General features: G+C 33.9%; 1 protein-coding gene across 1 annotated transcript; it reads right to left on the bottom strand.

Annotated features, from left to right (window-relative positions):
• Positions 1-482: 482 nt before the first annotated feature.
• On the bottom strand, positions 483-13,129 carry LOC123549519 (uncharacterized). Its single transcript, XM_045337667.2, has 2 exons — positions 12,431-13,129; positions 483-1,881 (listed from the first exon to the last, which is right to left on the bottom strand). Exons 1-2 carry the CDS (start codon positions 12,967-12,969, stop codon positions 960-962), a joined length of 1,461 nt encoding a protein of 486 aa, XP_045193602.2. The 5' UTR covers positions 12,970-13,129; the 3' UTR covers positions 483-959.
• Between the last annotated feature and the right edge of the window lie 5,218 nt (positions 13,130-18,347).

Below are 18,347 nucleotides of genomic sequence, written 5' to 3'. Positions count from 1 at the left end.
ACAAAAATACTGATAAATTTTTTTCACTTTAGTCTTGTATGTAGTAAAAGTGAGAATTCAGTACTTCATGGTTTAACGTATTGGCACATTGTACTAAAGTTTGGTTTACAGCGACCTCGAAGCTCCTCGGATATAATATCGCGTACCCCACCCACCTGATTTATATATTTCAAAATGGCATAGGCCTATGTTATGTAAATCAAAATATATGCCTTCAATATTAACACCAGAATCTAAAATAAAGTAACTAGGTTTCTATTTTTAAAGGAGCGACTTAAAAATAAATCAAAGCATACGTTTTTGGACCCGCAGTATCGTTCCGAGATCCGATTTTGGCATTGGTTTCCCACATCTTGACACTTCCATTGCCATTTCCTTTCAACCAAATTTGACAAATGACTGATACATCGTACATAGGCTAAATTTGCTCCAATGCAAAAAACCCTTTTTTCAGTTATGACATAGTATGTAGAAACTACATATATTTTGTTTTCTTTATCAACAGGTACAACCAGTATAGATGATTACGCTTTAAATTAATGAATAAAAGTTTAAAAGATACGATAAGAAATACAAAGTGGGCCTATACAGTATTTGAATCCTGGATGGACTGGATGGATACCCGCCATAAGAACGGCCATAAGATTCAAGAGCTTACCAATATGACAGTAGATGACATTGTACACTTATCTGTGTCGTTTCATTATAGAAACGCGGAAAAGTATTCTCCAAAAAGATGTTTAAGTTTCATCAAGTCAAATACCTGTGCTCAAGGCAGTTCTTAAAGCACGGGACAGAAAAAACCCCAAAGTGTTTCACAACGGAAGCATGTGAACTTTTGTTTTACAATCAACTTTCTGTTTGTATTTTAGTAATACGAAATAAGACACTGCCTCAATCGTATGTCCATCCGACTTTAACTCGAATGTAATTCGTACAACAGCTTGTCAAATATATATTCAGAAGTCAGAAAGATCCATTTTCACATCGTACTTTGCAAGTTCTTTCCATACATTCTGAACATTGTTTATAAGAACATCCTCGTATTTTTTCGGGATGGTTAGATCAACAACTCGTTTTTGTTTGTCGGTATACTGTTCCCAGTTTCTATAATGATGTAATAAACCTTCAGTAGTTGGCACCACCAATGTCTTGGCACCAGGAATAGTATGTATCCACACATAGTATACATTAGACGTTCGTGTAATATGCTTAGTACGGTCAGTGTTTTGTGCGATCTTATTTTCTCGTTCAAGATGCTTCAATGTAATTAAGCGGAGCTTCTCGACTTCCGGTCTTCTTTTTAACTTCATGCTTTCACTGATCCACTCTTTCCTAAAGAATGTATTCCTAAACATATATCCGTCAGCAGGTTTATTTATTTTATCTATTATTTGAGACCAATTAAAAGCGTCTTCAGAATGTGGAATAATATATTCATCCTTGTCAATATTTACGATATATTCGGAAACCTGTTTATTCCTAAATAAACAGTCGTTTAGTGCAACTGTCTGACCAAAGTAGTGTATATGATGCGTAACAGGAAATGGTAGGCGCCACGGTATCACTTCCGCTAAGCCTCGTTTTGAGTAATAGTCAATAATCTGGTCAACATTTACAGCCGTTGAATAAATGTACAGCACAAACTTTTCAGCACCGAGAATTTTATTCAGCTCAATCCACTCGACTAACTGATATGCAGCGCCGAAGCTATAAATTGGTGCCAAACACACCGTGAATCTTCTTTGATATGGAACAAGCTCCGATATGATACGCACGTGCAGAATATTCCTCGCCTCTTCACACGATCGTGTAACAAGTGATACATGGGTAGGTGTATATGAAGAATTAACAGGACAGTGGAATATTGCCGCTGTGTAGCTGTAAGTATAAACATTAAACTTTTTAATTTTCAATTCATTATTATTGTATATCATATATATATAGGTGGGTTTCAAAAAAGTATGTATACAAAGAATGAAAAAAAGTATATGTCAAACATTTTGAATCATCTTTCGTAGCCAAGAGTGGTTCGCACATTGGCAAACTTAACAGAAGACTGGAAAGTACTATTTTTATGCATAAGCATTTCAATGCCAGCAAATACTGAATTGGGAGATAAATTTCAACATTCACGCACAAAATGAAGGAATATTTATAACATGAAAAAATTATTTAGATTTCATTTTTCACTCTGATCATACTATTTACATATTGTTGTCACAAAGAAAGCTTTTTTTTCTGATATGAGTAATTCTTAACAATATGATCTTTATGAAAGAGTATATTTTATGGCAAATAATTATTCTGCGGAAAAATACTTTCGGAGAAAAAAAACCCAAGTCTGTCGCATTTTTCAACTTATTGTAGAAGGTAATTTGCATTTACATAGAAGGCCATATTAGAAATAAATTGTATGTATTGCATGTACAATTAAAATATGCCGCCTCCAGAAAAAGAAAGTTATCAATATTTAATTTTTGATTATATTTGGAATTGTATTGACATTTCCTGATGAAATTAATATCTTAAGGCACACAAATTAATTTCTAGTTTCTAGTTTCTATTCATATACTTTCGCATATACAAAACTTAAACTTAAAATTTATATTAATCCAATGGTTAATTGAACTCGGTATGACGGTCGAATTCAATGACTTTGTTTCAGCAGTCACTTTGTTAATATGTCATGGGCCGTAACTCTGCTCTTAATGATTGAATCAACAGTGAAAACCATAGAACACAACTGCAAACAGCATACCAGTCATAAATCTAATAAAGAGGACCAAATAATTTCGTGTATTTAACTCTTCGTACACATGGCCAACATTCCAATACATTGCCAGTAGTTTCGGCAAAAGTTGTCTCCCTTGAATATACACGGATCGCGGACCCGATAACGTTTATCGATAAACAGTTTTACTATAGGTTTGTATAGGAAAATATATTTCAAACATTTAAAACGTATTTTTATCGTTATTTAACAAAATTTTATAACCTCGTGAAGTAATCTTCATTTGTTGCCCTTTATTTCAATATATTTTTTATTGATGTGATACTAAAACTTATTGCTTCCATTTTTGTTTGAAGTTGATGACTTTGGTTTCTATGTATTTCTATATAAAATTTTTGAAAAGATCGGTTATGTCGGGTTTTAAAAGGCTATAAAAACATTTTCTATCAAAATGACATTATTTTATAACCTCGTGAAGTATTCTCCATTGTCTGAACATTGTCTGGGTATTTTTTATTTTAAAATTGAGTAATGACAAATTGCTTCCATTTTAATTTGAAAATGAAGTGATCGCAATCTTGAGCACGCTTTTCACAAATATTTACTTGACGGTACGACGGCACAAGGCAATGCTTATCAATGTGTTGCATATCTGTTTGAGCGATTTATTTATTTATTCATTTATTTATTATAAAATATATACATAACATGTACTTTATTTGGCATAAAATGACATTATAAAATGACATTAATTGGTATATTATGATTAAAGGTAAAATGTTTTGAACTGGCAAACTTTAAGTCATATCTTTAATTGGATTTTTTTTCTTAAAAAGTCCGCATTAAATTAATTTAAAAAGGCAATTAGAATTAATTCTATGTAACTGCTTTACAAACTGTGTGCCGGTATATTACTATAAATTGTTCTATAATTGAAACATTTCGCGAAAATTTTGATATATATGTGCCTAAAATATTACATACAACCATGGCTTCTTTACATTCACTGATCACTGCGTGAACGTAAAAGTATAAATTACAAATTAAAGAATGATGGTCATGTTAAGTAAAGGAGAAAAGCCGAAAACTGTCCATTATGTGAAAGAATGGACAAATCGAGGCGCAACGCGCCGAGATTGTCCATTCTTTCACATAATGGATAGTTTGAGGCTTTTCTCTGACTTAAAACACGGTCCTCAAGATTGTCGTGATATTATATAATGTCTCTAATATTGTCCTCTTTGAGGCAAAGACAAATCATTGATTTGTGTCTCTGTGCTAAATAAAAATACCAAGTCAAATGGAATTTAAATTAGATTGCATATAAATGTTTATTGCAATTAAAAGTTTTTAAATACTAATGATATTCAGTGCTGATTCTTAGGAAAGTTTCGAACATATCTCGTTTTGTCATATTTATGAATGATTTGAAGTGCCTTTACAAAAAGTAAAATTAAACTTGGCCTTATTATGTATGTATTAATAGTTGCCCATGCTTTGTTCGTGCTAAGTTTGCAGTTTTATATAAATCAAGTAATTTAATAAATGACGGGTCCAGGTGAAGACATTCTAAAATGTATGTATATGTATTTTATATCGTTATTAGAAAACAATCGTTCTTATCTCGTAATTACGAGATATTCTCGTATCTCATGAGATCTTTACTCGTTATGACTCATATGTCGTTAATATTTCGTTGTTACAATAAATAGCACCGTTATTGCAAGACAATTGTACTCAAGTTCAATGTAGATCATTACGGCCAAATTTTCTGGTAATACCGAAATGTGCAGTAAAACTTTAGGGAAATTGACGTTGTAAAAAAGTCTTTGTAGTAGAAAAGTGAAATTGTACATTTCTGGGTAGGACTGCAACAAATGTCAGTTATGTTACAAATTTAACCAATTTTACATGAACACTGCATGAGAAAGATATGCCTGCAGCATTTGAAAAAGAAAGGAAAATTATGTGTTTTAGCTCGACTATTCAAAGAATAGGTGGAGCTATTGGACTCCAGTTTGTTTAATTCTGCCCACTGTTTTCTTGTTTAGGGCACAACCATTATTTTATCTGGGGACTATACGCCACTTTTCATGGATTTGCACTCTGTGAATCATTGAAGGTTCCATGTGCACCGTCGTATGAATACATCTGCGAATGTCTAAATTACATTCTGGTACTTATAACATGTGTAAATGTAGAGTTCTGCTCAACCCGGGGCTAGAGGGCGTGGACGGTAGCTTGCACTTCCACTACCGTCCATGAACAGGCTCAATCAGACCGAGCCTGCAACATTTGCGGTTATGTCGTGTTAGGCGACCTGTGGTTTTCCACTTTTTTATTTCATCCCTGTGCCGATGTCCGCGTCGGCGTCCCGATTTGGTTAAGTTTTTGTATGTAAGCTGGTATCTCGGTAACCACTTGTGGGATTGGATTGAAACTTCACACACTTATTTACTGTGATAAATTGACTTACACTGCACAGGTTCCATAACTCTGTTTCGTATAATTTTTTATTAAGGTTTTATATGTAAGCTGGTATTTCAGTACCTACTAATGGAAATGGATTGAAACGTCACGCACTTGTTCACTGCGATGATCTGACATGCATTACTCATGTTCCATAACTCTGCTTTGCATTTTTACAAAAGTATGCCATTTTTTCGACTAAACAGTTGTTGGTTAATTTTTTTGTATGCAAGCTGATATCTCAGTACCCACTAATGGGAATGGATTGAAACCTGCACATTTGTCCATTGTCATGAGCTGATATACTTTGTACTGGTTCAATAACCCTTTTTGCAATCTTACGAAAGTATGCCCCCTTTTCGACTTAAATATTCATTCAGTTGACAAGGCTGTTGAATAGTCGAGCGTTGCTTTACTCCGACAGCTCTTGTTTTTACATAACGTTGCCTATTTTATCTATTTTTGACTGAAAATGCCATACCAGGTGTATATCTGCGATACATTTCTATTGCGATTTAGGAGTACACAAAGAGAACATTATTACTTTCTAACGGTTGAAGATTTAAACTAACATTCTGTAATTACTTTTGGCACACTGTTTGATTTTCATTTGACTGATAATTTGTGGGGCGATTTAGGTTAAAGTCATACGTTCCTCTTCAGGTTTTTTTTTATTGCAGTTACAAGTTCTGTAAAACGTTGTAGTTTAAATTTCGAAACTTTCGAATTTCTTAGGTTAATGTACTCACACTTCTCAACGCACATGGTTGTTACTATACCTGTCCATTATTAACCTGTACCTGTCCATTCTTAAAGTATCCATTATTTTAAGAATGGACAGTTACAGGTTAATAATGGACAGGTATAGTAAAATAGTCGTGTATATAGAACGGTGTCGGTACAATAACCTATATAGTAGGCAAAACTAACAAAGGATTACATCACAACCGTGTTTTAACTGTGGTGATATGTTGAATTATTTACCCGTGCATGCATTTCAGTAGAAGATGAAAAAAGGTGCACTTTACGAAACTTATTATTCAAGTTGAAAAGAAAAACAAGTATATATTTATCAAATATAATAATCACTTTCACCGGTATATGACCTGTTTCATTATCATGATATTGGCAGATATTTTTTATGAAAACAAAGACATTTTTATAACTATATTATTTTTCTACATTCCATAAAGGAAAATTAATTCCTACTCCACAAATCTTCATGGTCCGATGGGGTCCCTGTTGTGCAAAATTGCCCATCAATTAGCGGCTATTACATAATCGCTGATAAGCAGCAGATAAGACGGGGTTTTTAGATTAGATTATCGTGGCGGACACCTCTTCGCAAATGTTTTATGGTCTTAGTGCGAATATTGTGAAACAGTGAAGTTTTATTGTAATACAATAATTTGTAATAGCAAATAGTTATTTTAGGTTAATTATAAAATGTAAGATAGTATGTGTTTTAGACAATTATAAAATGTGTTTTTAACAAATGTATATATAATATAAATGTGCACAAAGATGACTGAAATGAAATGTTGAACTTATATAGTAGTGGATCTAGGCATTTAAAAACACACATAACACTAGAAATTGCCAAAATTTATATATGCTTTTAATTCAGTTTAGGTTGTATTGTCCAGCTGTTCGAAACTATTCTGAAACAAACTTTCACCTAAATTTCTTTTATAATTTTCTACATCCATCTAAAATTGTATGCAAAAAAAAGTATAATAAGTAAAAAAAGTACATCTTTGATCAATTTGCCGTTAGATAATTTAATAAATAAATATCTGTTTTATCGTTTAAGCAATAAGAAGATATATATGACAGAACATCTCTACTTTATGTCTCAGTTGATGGTTTTTATTACAGACATATTTTGGGGGTAATTAACGTAGCCTGGGGTGTTTAGCTTGTCTCCATCCGGTGTATTCGCAAAGGTCCATAAAACATCACGCGTAAAACATTTACAGTCAATATGCAGTAATTGTCAAAATCGAAATTTTCAGGGCGATAAATTTGAAAAAAAAAAAAATAAATAAAAAAAAAAATAAAATAAAATAACACGAGAACATAATTTTACAACACTACGCTTTACAGCAAAAAGGGGAAAGCTTTCAAAAGGGAATTGAAAGAAAAGGAATTGTTTTGTGTGATGCTTTATCCTTTACCACTAAAAAGTGGCATTTTTTATTTTTATATTTTCGGCCCATGCATTCAACGAAACTTAAAACTTCACCCAGCGTATACATGGCAGAAAATACACATTACGTACGCATGATGAACAAGTATTTTTACAGTAAAATCATACATTTTACTTATTGTTTAATATATAATTATTTATAACTCATGGAACAATGTCGGTATCTAGCAAGGTCCATGAAATACAATTAATTACAGTAGCTTAAAGATGTGTTATATTCTGCTTTAATTTACCTATATATGCCAAACAGCAGGTTTATCGATAATTTGGTGTAAAGGGAAACAACTACAACGGCGCACAAGGCAAAAAATCAATACCGACAGGAGTTGCGGTTCTCGTATATTTCACGCTCAAAGTTGGGGATGAGTTACTTTTCATTATAATGTTTTGTACAGTCTCTAGATTTGGCCTCCCCAGCTTAACTACGTGTTCAGTCGTTATATATGGTTTTGGGTGTAGACAATGGTTGTGTTTTAGTATGTCTAAAATGTCATTTATCCTCGATTAACATCATGTCCATTTAATTTAACAGTAGTTGTGTTTTGGTATGTCTGAAGTGACATTCCTCTAGATTTGGCCTTTCTCACCCGAGTACATGTCTAAGCATTTGTTGTTGTTTAATTTTGCTGTTGACAATGGTTGTGTTTTGGTATGTTTAAAACGTCAACGTACCGCGAATATGCCACAGACATGTTACGAGACTGTCCATTCGCGCGAATTTCACTGGATGTTCACTTCATACAAATTTGCGGGAAATTCGCACTAAGTCAAGTTAGCGCTTTTTCTATAACTGTTCACATTATACACTTTCGAAGGGCTTTGATATTATCAGGTGACTGTAGATCATTTAACCTGAAAGATGATCTGTAAGACCACAGATGTTTAGAGAGAAAAATACGGATTACAGATATTAATTAATACATGTACTTCGAATGGTCACGGCTGCAGCAGAAGGAAATTTTACCATTCTTGTGGTAAGTTAGAAAATCTATTTCTAACATTTAATATAAAATGATACTATTTGTATTTTAATTTATGGTATCTGCCTAAATAGACATGTTCACCGGATGTCTAATGCACTTGTTAACTGGATATCCTTAGCAACCTGGGTCCAGTTGTAAGAATCTTTAACCGACTGTTAAACTAATCGCCGGTTAAATTTTGATCCAAAATATTACTTTTTGTGGGAAACACTAGTATATTTTTTTGATTTTATTGTAAGGACTTTTTATTGTTCATAATCCTTTACTTATAACTTTGGCTGTCTAATACTCTGTTCAGACTGGGGTTTCAATTTGTTTTAAAGCGGTTTTATTTCTAAACTCCGACATTAGAGAGATCTTTTGGGACTACCTAATGAATAGATAAACAACGGATGCTAAGGTATTCAAGCTTCTTGTCTTTCAAATTTTGTCTAAAGTCGTCATTTTAGGTGGCCATTCAGTTGACTTTAGGAATGTTGGTATTTCTACCAAAGTGCACCCCCTTGCATCAAGTAATACGCGAAGGAGCACTTCGGATCTCTCCCACCATTCAACACTCGGCAGTCATTGAAAGTGGTGTGTGCATGTGTGACACTTAGATTCCTCCCATAAGGAAATAAACATGTACAAACTTTCATAGATGTGTGCAGATCTTGACTTATAAGTACAGACTAAAATTGTGTGATATAAACTTTTATCAGATGAATATAAAACCGGCAAATGATTCACAGTAGTATTATCCGGATAATTAAGTGCAGTATCATACACTTAATTCGCGAGGTTTAAATTATTTGAGGTTTAAGGTTTAAATTTTCAGTCAAAGTAACTCTAGTCCTTTGCAGATACAGTCAAACTTCTTAAATCATTCAGACCTGTAGCTTCGTTTTTGTTTGCAAGTATTTTGGATACTAGTAGCTAGCAACTTGCAGATACTATTGAGTTGAGATGGGTGTTGACCCTGGTCCACAGACTTAACTAAACTATATATATATATCAATACAGCAACATTAGGCTATACGCATGGTTAGCTATATAGACAAACAGACAGACAGACAGACATTTTACATAAAATACATGTTAGCTATGTATCAATACAGCAACATTAGGCTATACGTATACTTAGTAGGGGTGACTATTGAGGCCAATTTTGACTATTGCAATACTATTGATATTGCTTAAAAACTATTGCGATACTATTCTATTGCAGGTTACTATTGCGATACTATTGCAATAGTTATCGGCCATCATATTTTATACAGTAAAGCTACCAACTGGCATTGTTACACAGTGTAAGAGACGACACTGTCTATAATTGCTGTTAACACACATTGAGATGTTTGTATAACTGAAACGGACAGAAATAATTCTAACATTAAATATTTCTTGCCTTCCTTGGCTATGGAACAATAAGTAAAACAATAAACCTATGCAAGGTATACTCAAACGAATCGGCCATTTTGTTGTGAATGTCAACATGTTTAATAACCCAAAGCATTGAAAAAGACGAAAATTAACGGATCGGATTAAGGTGTACCAGCACTAAATTAAGGGCCCTACCGAACAGTTTGCTGTATAATACAAGTAGCCTTCTTTCTCCATGTCCATAGTACATTTTCTCATCTAAAATTAACAGGTCATTTAAATATATTTAATCAAAGTTTCTAAGAAACTAAATTTATTAATTATCTTCCAGACTTCTCAGTCCTTTATGGTAGTTTAATTCCGTGAGGGTAATTATTGTAATGGAGACGTAAACATTTTCCAAGGCGCAAATGAAAGCTGGCTCTATTTCTTGGTTTATAAATTATAAATTATTTCTGTATTTACCAAAATTTCAAAACTATCGAACCTATCGATTGTTGAAGGAACTATCGGCGATTGTTATTGGATCGTGACTTTTCTATCGATGCATGCTATCGGGGCACTTAGTATCGCAATGCATCGATAGTTCGATGTATCGTTACACCCCTAATACTTAGTTATATATCAATACAGCATCATTAGGCTATACGTATATTTATCCATATATCAATACAGCAACATTAGGCTATACGTATAGTTAGCTATATATCAATACAGCAACATTAGGCTATACGTATAGTTACCATTATATCAATACAGCAATATTAGGCTATACGTATAGTTACCCATATATCAATACTAGGCTATACGTATAGTTACCATTATATCAATACAGCAACATTAGGCTATACGTATAGTTACCCATATATCAATACAGCAACATTAGGCTATACGTATACTTAGCTATATATCAATACAGCAACATTAGGCGATATAGCTGGCTATATATTTGTAATTCACAAAGTAGCCCTGAATGGTGTTTTTTTCGGCGATTTAAAGATCTTTGAGCATGCTAACAAAACTATACAAACATATCTCTATATTTTCTTCCTTATATTACCCAATGACCGCCACTATATAAAATAATCTTACATTGTTTACTTACAGGGCATAGTTCTCACTGTTAAGTATATTAAAAGATGAATCTAACCATGTTGATCTAACTAAATATTCTTATCAGACTTATCACAATTTACAATAGCCATATTGCAGAAATACATTTAAAATGTTAAATTTTCAAATAAGAGTATGCTATTCTGCTATTCTGCCGGAGTTATTCTTCTGTTCTGCCATTCCAATGGAGTTGATCTGCTAGTCTGTTGTTCTACTATTCTGCTGGAGTTATTCTGATATTCTGCTAATCTGCTGGAGTTATTCTTCTACTCTGCTATTCTACTGGAGTTGTTCTGCTATTTTGTTATCCTACTATTCTGCCGGAGTTATTCTGCTATTCTGCCGGAGTTGTTCTGCTATTCTGTCTATGTGAAGTTAGCAGAATAGGAGATAAGCATAATACGGCCAACATAATAGCAGAATAACTCCAGCAGAACAGCAGAATAACTTCTGCAGAATAGCAGAATAACTCCAGCAGAGTATAGAAAAACAACTCCAGAAGAATAGCATAATAGCTGGACAACTCCAGCAGAATAACAGAACAACATTAAAAATAGCAGAATAACGGAGTAACTCCAGCAGAAAAGCAGAATAACAGAAAACTCCAGCAAAACAGCAGAACAACATTAAAAGGACAAAAACGCTAAATGAGTTTGTTGTTTTGTTTTGTGTGTGTGTGTGTGTGTATGTGTGGTGTGTGTGTGTGTGTGTGTGTGTGTGTTTTCATTTTACCTAGCATCTGTATGACAAAACTTATGGACTATTTTTGCGGTAAACATGTTACCATTATAATTTGTTAGAAAGCCATTTATGTGAGTTAAATGAACAAGACCAACTTTATACATTATTATACGTCTCGCATATTACCTCGCACAATTAGCATTAGCCTAAGATTCTTTTTTGCGACACACATGATACCATTATTGCTTTAATGACTGTTAGTAAATCATTTTAATCTGTTGAAAGAACAACTTCAGCAGAACAACAGACAAATAATGATAATAATAATAATAAAACAACTTTCTGTATATATGATTCTTTTTTACCCTCGAAAACGAAAGGTTTTGATGTAGCCGGAATCATTAACCAGTTTTTCCTTAAAATTAATTATTATATGAAATATTATTTCAATCTAGTATTTTCTTTGAAATATATAAAAAAACAACAACATAGGGATGTTTGACGTGCTAACAAGTTTGTTAAGAGGCATATACATTTAAGAGAGAATTATCGATTGAAAACGATAGGAGAAAACCTAAATTTTAAATATTTATTTTAAATTGTTTGAATAAATAATGTCATTGAATAAAAAGTAACCTAACACGCATTGTGATAGAACATTACCACATAAAATCTATATACAATTTCAAGATCAAAACGGTTATTTTTGTTAGAAGTTTTTTTAAAGTATATTTTATAAGTTAAGGGATATTTGCTTCCTTTTTATATAGGAATCAGTCTTTAATGTTATACAAATCAAAATAAATACCTTCATTTTAACACCACCCGACTTTTTTTTTTTAAAAAAAAAGAGCGGCTTACAAATAAATCAAATCTTACGGTAGCGGACCCGCAGGATCGTTCGGGGATCCGAGTTTGGCAATTGTTTCCCACATGATAACACTTTCATTGCCATTTCCTTTCGACCATATTTGACAAATAACTGATACATCGTACATAGGCTTCGCTCCAATGATGAAAACCTTTTTTTCAGTTTTGATATAGTACGCAGAAACTACATATATTTTGTTTTCTTTATCCACCTGATGCCAAGAGCCGTCTGTGTTATTCTGTTCTCGAAATGAAATTCCCGGACAACTTTTTTCCACTGTAAGATTCTTCGCAGTTTCAGCATAAACATGCAGTTTTTGTACTTTCTTGTCCAACTTATGCGAAGTTCCGGCGTTGTTGCACTTTTCCTGAAATAAAGCACCAGTGCATTCGAATCCGGTGGTAACATTCTTTCCAGCTATGTAAAGTCGCAGCGTATTATTTAAACTTTTATTATTTGACTGCAGCATTTGTAAATATATCACTGTAAGAACCAAACAAATTAGTGAACACAATATGACACTTTTAAAACTTTGTCTCGGTTTCATAATTTCACAACTTTTTTGTTGTTGTTTTTTTTTCAAATGTTTAGATCCAATATTTTAAAGTACTGTACGATAGCTATTCCTTTTTGTCGCGGTTACAAATGAATTGTACTTCCTTTATTCACGAGGATGCGTCCGGACTGTATTGATCAATAAAATGAAGTGAGAAGCATAATAGGTTATTCAATATGAGATATAGATTTTCTATTTTACCATTTAGATAAATAAAGAAAGACGAGAAGGGTTACGAAACTTACGGAATCCTGTTAGAACCATCGTAACGGCGTGTGTCGTACAAAAAGGATGGTACGAAAGCGCATTATGTCTTACAGAGCACCACTTGTTTTTCCATAGACTTTATGCATTGTGACGTTGTATGGGTTTCAACCACTTTCTTATTCCCACCAAAGTAACGGAAGAGAAACATTTGAACAGTAATACTTTATTTGATATTTTTCGTGTTAATATGACCACCTTTTCACAATGTTGTTACGGCTGGATAAAACCGTTTCATGAATCTTTTTTTCAATGCACATCAAATGTAGCAAATATTGCGGCATAATTGCCGAAATGTACAATAAAATACTTCAGATGCATTAAAACGGTTCAGTTTTGAAAACGTGTCACTTCTTGTTTTTTTATCATAACTGATTGATCAGAACAGCCTAAACATTACCTTGATTATCTTATTTCGAGTAAATTCCCTTATTTGACCTATAGTACGATGCGATGTGTGAAATTTTGTACCGCAAAGCGAGACTGTAAAAAATTGGCGTTGGACACTTTGGTGCAACTGTACGACGCGTCGCAATTGTATCCACGTCGTACCGTCGCACCATATTATCAAACTCGGGCTTCGTAGTTCAAAATACTGAGCGTTGCTACTTCAATTTTAATTATATTGATTAAATCACGAGATGTTTTCCATGAACGGGATATGTAACCTTGTAACTTTGACCTGTAAGAAAAGGTCACTATTACATGAGTCGGGTATCAGAGAACTTGTAAATTGATATATTATAATAAAGACTCTCTAACATACCATGGTATGGTATAAATTCCTTCTATTGCAACACCACTACGCACATCTGAAGAATTAATATCTGTCATAAATACTTTTTACTCTAATCATGGGCTAAAACTAATTTACGTGTCTATCCAAACAAGTGGAAGAAATGTTGAATATATTTTAGAATCATTCCAACGCTGGCAGAAATATAAGATCGGACAATTGCTAAAACAGATACGGCAGTAAAGAAAACTATGAATTTCAATTGTTTTCCTATATAAATCTATGTAAAATTTGAGACGCCCGAGGCGGGGCCTCTTTTCACCCAGGGGCATATTTTTTGCTATATAAGTCTATGTAAAATTTGGGATCCCCGGGACGGGGCATCTTTTCACCCCAGGAGCATGACTTGAACAATCATTATAGAGGACCATTAGATGATGTCATATACCAAATGTTGAGGCTCTATGTCTTGTGGTTTTGCACAAGAAGATTTTCAAAGTTTTCCCTATATAAGTCTATGTAAACCATGTGACCCACAGGGCAGGGACAAACTTGACCCTAGGGGAATAATTTGAACAATAGCCTTTGGCTCAGGTGAGCTAAAACGCAACGCGCGACATTTTTTTTACGCTGGCACGATACGACTAGAATGTTCCTTGCGAACTTCTGAAAAGCTTTTTTGAACATAAAAACTATAGAACAGAGAACCATATTATAACATGACGCGCGGCTTTTTGAAATATCAAGCGTCACGCCGTAACGTCGCATCAAAATTTCGTGCGTTGCATCGTACCATAGCACGCCGTGGTACAACTTGTAAAGCATTGTGCTTAACATTTTGCAGTCGTGAACTCCATTTTCATTGATCCTTTCGGCCAGATTGCTAAATTTTGAAATGGATCAACATAAATATATGCGCTTAACGTGTAAACATAAGCGCGTAAGGTGTACTTTATACAGTCAATGTGTAAAATACCAATCAAAATATAGCATATTGCCGAAGTGTTAAGACTAGAATTCCAAAAAAGTATTCATTGTTCTTTTAAGAAGCGATTTACAAATGAATTAAATCATAAGGTAGTGGACCCGCTCGTTCGGAGATCCGTTCTCACACACTTCATTGACATTGCCTTTTTATCTTATTGGACAACTAGCTAATACATCGTTTGTAGGGGTTGTTCTTTTGATGAAAAACCTTGTTAGCTTACCATAGCTATCGTGATCGCTCAGTATGATCGCTCACTGTCTGGCGTCTTTCCGTCGTCCGTCCACACTTTCCTTTAAACACCTTTTTAAATCACCTTTTCTTATATGTATATATCGGAAACTTTAAAAATCTTATTGGCTCTATATTGAAAAGAAGAGCAAAAAAAAAAAAAAAAAAAAAAAAAATCACAATAATGGCCCTTGTGCGACTCTCTACCAATTTTTTTCAAATAACTTTGAATCGTCAAATAACATGACCACTAGAAGACGTGATCACGTTTCCCTGTATGTAGATGTTGGAAACCTTACAGAGCTTATTGTAAGAAACTGCAGGACCGATTTTAAAAGTTGACCCGATTTTAAAATGATTTCACACAAATTGTACTTGTGTAACCCTCTATCAAGAATGTTAAATTTTTTTATTTGGTCAAAAAAACATGGCTACCAGGGGACACGGTCACTTTTCTCTATATGTATATTGTGGAAACTTAAACAATCTTTTTATAGGAAACTGCTAGCCTGATTTTAAAATGATTTCACTTAAAGGTCAAAATTGTTCAAATTATTCCAATTCATTAAAAACATGGTTCCCTGTATCGGCTGTATGTGTATTGTTTTTGTCAGAAATGACAGACCCAATTTCAAAATCATTGTCAGAAACTGCTGACCCTTTATAAAGACTGAACAAATATTTTTACAGACATTTTCTTTGCATGATAATCTTCCAAAACTGTTGAAGCAAGCAGTGAATATCAGGCTATTTTTATATGTACCCATAGTCTACGAATCTCTGTCTGGTGCCATTAGCTATCTTTGTGGTATTTTGATTTCCGTTTTGTTTAGAATTTAAAGTGAGTTTTAGAGCACAATTAACCGGTTTAATATTCTCAGTGGTGTTTAGAAATGGACAATTCCAAGACACTGTCCTGTTGTATTCCTTTATGTGGTCGTTGAGTCCCTGTTGGCTAGCACATTTTACTTGTCAATGTATATCCGTGTATATGTTTAACATGTATACACATTCATGTACTACGTTTTGGTTTCGTTTTGTTAAGTTTTATTCTTGGAACGTGATTTTTTCTGTTGGAAATTTATCCGGGATTTCTAGTCTGCACTCTATTCGTATTCATTATTTTAGCGTATCAAGCTAAAGCTTTTTGGTGACTTTTCACGTGGACGCAAAGTGACATAACTGTTAGAAAGTGGCTGTTAGCAGACTGTCCCGCGCGATGTATCAACCCCTGCAAGATAATGTCCCTGTGTAGGAGGGATGACACGGAAATTTCTCCGTACCAGTTCCTTATGAAAACTTGATTCAAAGGCAACAACAGCACATGAATCATCTGTATTGATAATCATAAACAATTTCTTACAATGGTTTAGAATGTCCTCAGCAAAACAGCTTGTATTTGACTGCGCATATTTGAGCTGATTTTCTGTCAGTTTATGCAGTATCTAAATGCAACTGATACGGAAGCTTAGAGGAACCAGGAGTTCAGTGAAATCTAGGTGACAGCTGCAGTTGGGGTTTATTTTACACAGTTAAATAACAAAAATATCATCAAACGGATTTCTCCGCTGGTGTATGGTATACTGGTTTTATTACGGCGGAGGTATCTATACTGCATCGTGGTAATTGAAAATGACCGATAAAAACATAAATCAGAGACAATTAGACACTACTAGCTCTATTCTGACTTATAACAAGATCGTATATAGATGGTGCACATCCGAATATTTGGCTAGTGGTAGGTATTCGGCTGTGTTGAAGAAATTTGTTGAATGAAACTTTTCACCGGCGTTTTTCTCGGACATGGTAGCTGAAACGTCTTTGCATATTAAGAGAAGGATTTTTTTTCATAGAGCCATACAGGGAAAAATAACACTACTACCCAGCAGTCATGTTTTTTTTTTGACAAATTGAGGTGACTTCAAACGGTTAAGCAGAGGGTCAAATAAGGAACATTTCTGAGAATTATTTCAATATCTCATCAGCGGTGCAAAAGACAGCATCTAGAAACTATTCTTTTTTAACTTTACCCCCGGCATTTCTATAAATCAGAATTATTTTAAGAATTTTGACCGATTAGAGTTGTGTTAAATTATGTAAAAATCGGACCAGCAATTTTTCTATTTAAAGCTCAGGTGGCAATTTTGTTATGAAAAGGAATAATCTGAACTTTGTTGAGGAAAGATCATCCAAGAAATAGCTGCGTGAAATTGTTTTGTTTTAAATTCGAGTCAACAGTTTCTGACACAAAAATAATGTACCGTTCTCAGTACAAAAATATATATAATTACAAAAAAGACGCTTTCTAGCGGCCATATATTTCTTTTAATCGGCCGATCAGTTTCTGTCAAGGAGATAATTAAAGTTACCACACTGAAGATATATTGAACGCCCAGTCGCGGTCATTTTGTTAAGAATTGGTTTAAACAGTATTTATTAGATAAATCATGTGTACATAAATATATACAGTAGCATTTACAATCAAAATGATGTAAAGGATCTGAAAACAAGTTTTCAGCGAAAACTTATATTAATTCATTTCCTCGACAGTAAAACATGTTGTAAGGATAGAGTGTAAAAGAATATGGTGTTTGTCTATTTATTTGTTAGTTTAAACTCTTTTTATATCTTTTTAGTTAGTAAAGTATGAACATTGTGAAAATACTTGAGAAATGCTGCTTGGTACTAAGAATGTGCTGCATGCGGCCAGTCCGCGCCAAGGCCACCCGCACGCAACGGTATGCCGGTCACGTGGAGAATCGCTTCGAGGCAACGATGTATTGTTGCACTTTAGTAAAGACCGATATATTGAGTCGTTGTTAAGTGTTCGTTACCAAACAGTAAGTTATCAATAGTGGGTGCACAAGGTAATACATTTAGGAGCAATTGTCTTTGTGGTATATAAATCGGGCATGATAAAAGGTAGTGATTTGTTGTTTCTGGTTCACCGCATATACAATAAGGATTATTTGAAATTGATTTACGAAAAAGGTCATAATTTAGGGAACTGCAGCCTAGACGGAGACGAGTATGTAGTACTTGACCAATCCTACTTCCTGAAAGGTAATGCGGCAGGGTTTGGTTACGTTGCTGTTTAAGCGTCTCTTAAATATTTCTAACGAAGGACTTGCTTTGATTTCTTCGGACAACGCG

This window comes from Mercenaria mercenaria, chromosome 6 (assembly GCF_021730395.1).
Source record: "Mercenaria mercenaria strain notata chromosome 6, MADL_Memer_1, whole genome shotgun sequence".
In the NCBI taxonomy this organism is placed as follows: Eukaryota; Metazoa; Mollusca; class Bivalvia; order Venerida; family Veneridae; genus Mercenaria; species Mercenaria mercenaria.
This window is presented reverse-complemented; position numbering and strand designations above follow the sequence as displayed.

Excerpts from the sequence above, each read along its gene's own strand:
- LOC123549519 (XM_045337667.2), bottom strand. The coding sequence starts at position 12,969 with ATGAAACCGAGACAAAGTTTTAAAAGTGTCATATTGTGTTCACTAATT. Across the intron at positions 1,882-12,430 it reads GATCCTGCGGGTCCGCTACC|CTACACAGCGGCAATATTCC; the intron begins GTAAGATTTGAT and ends TTATACTTACAG.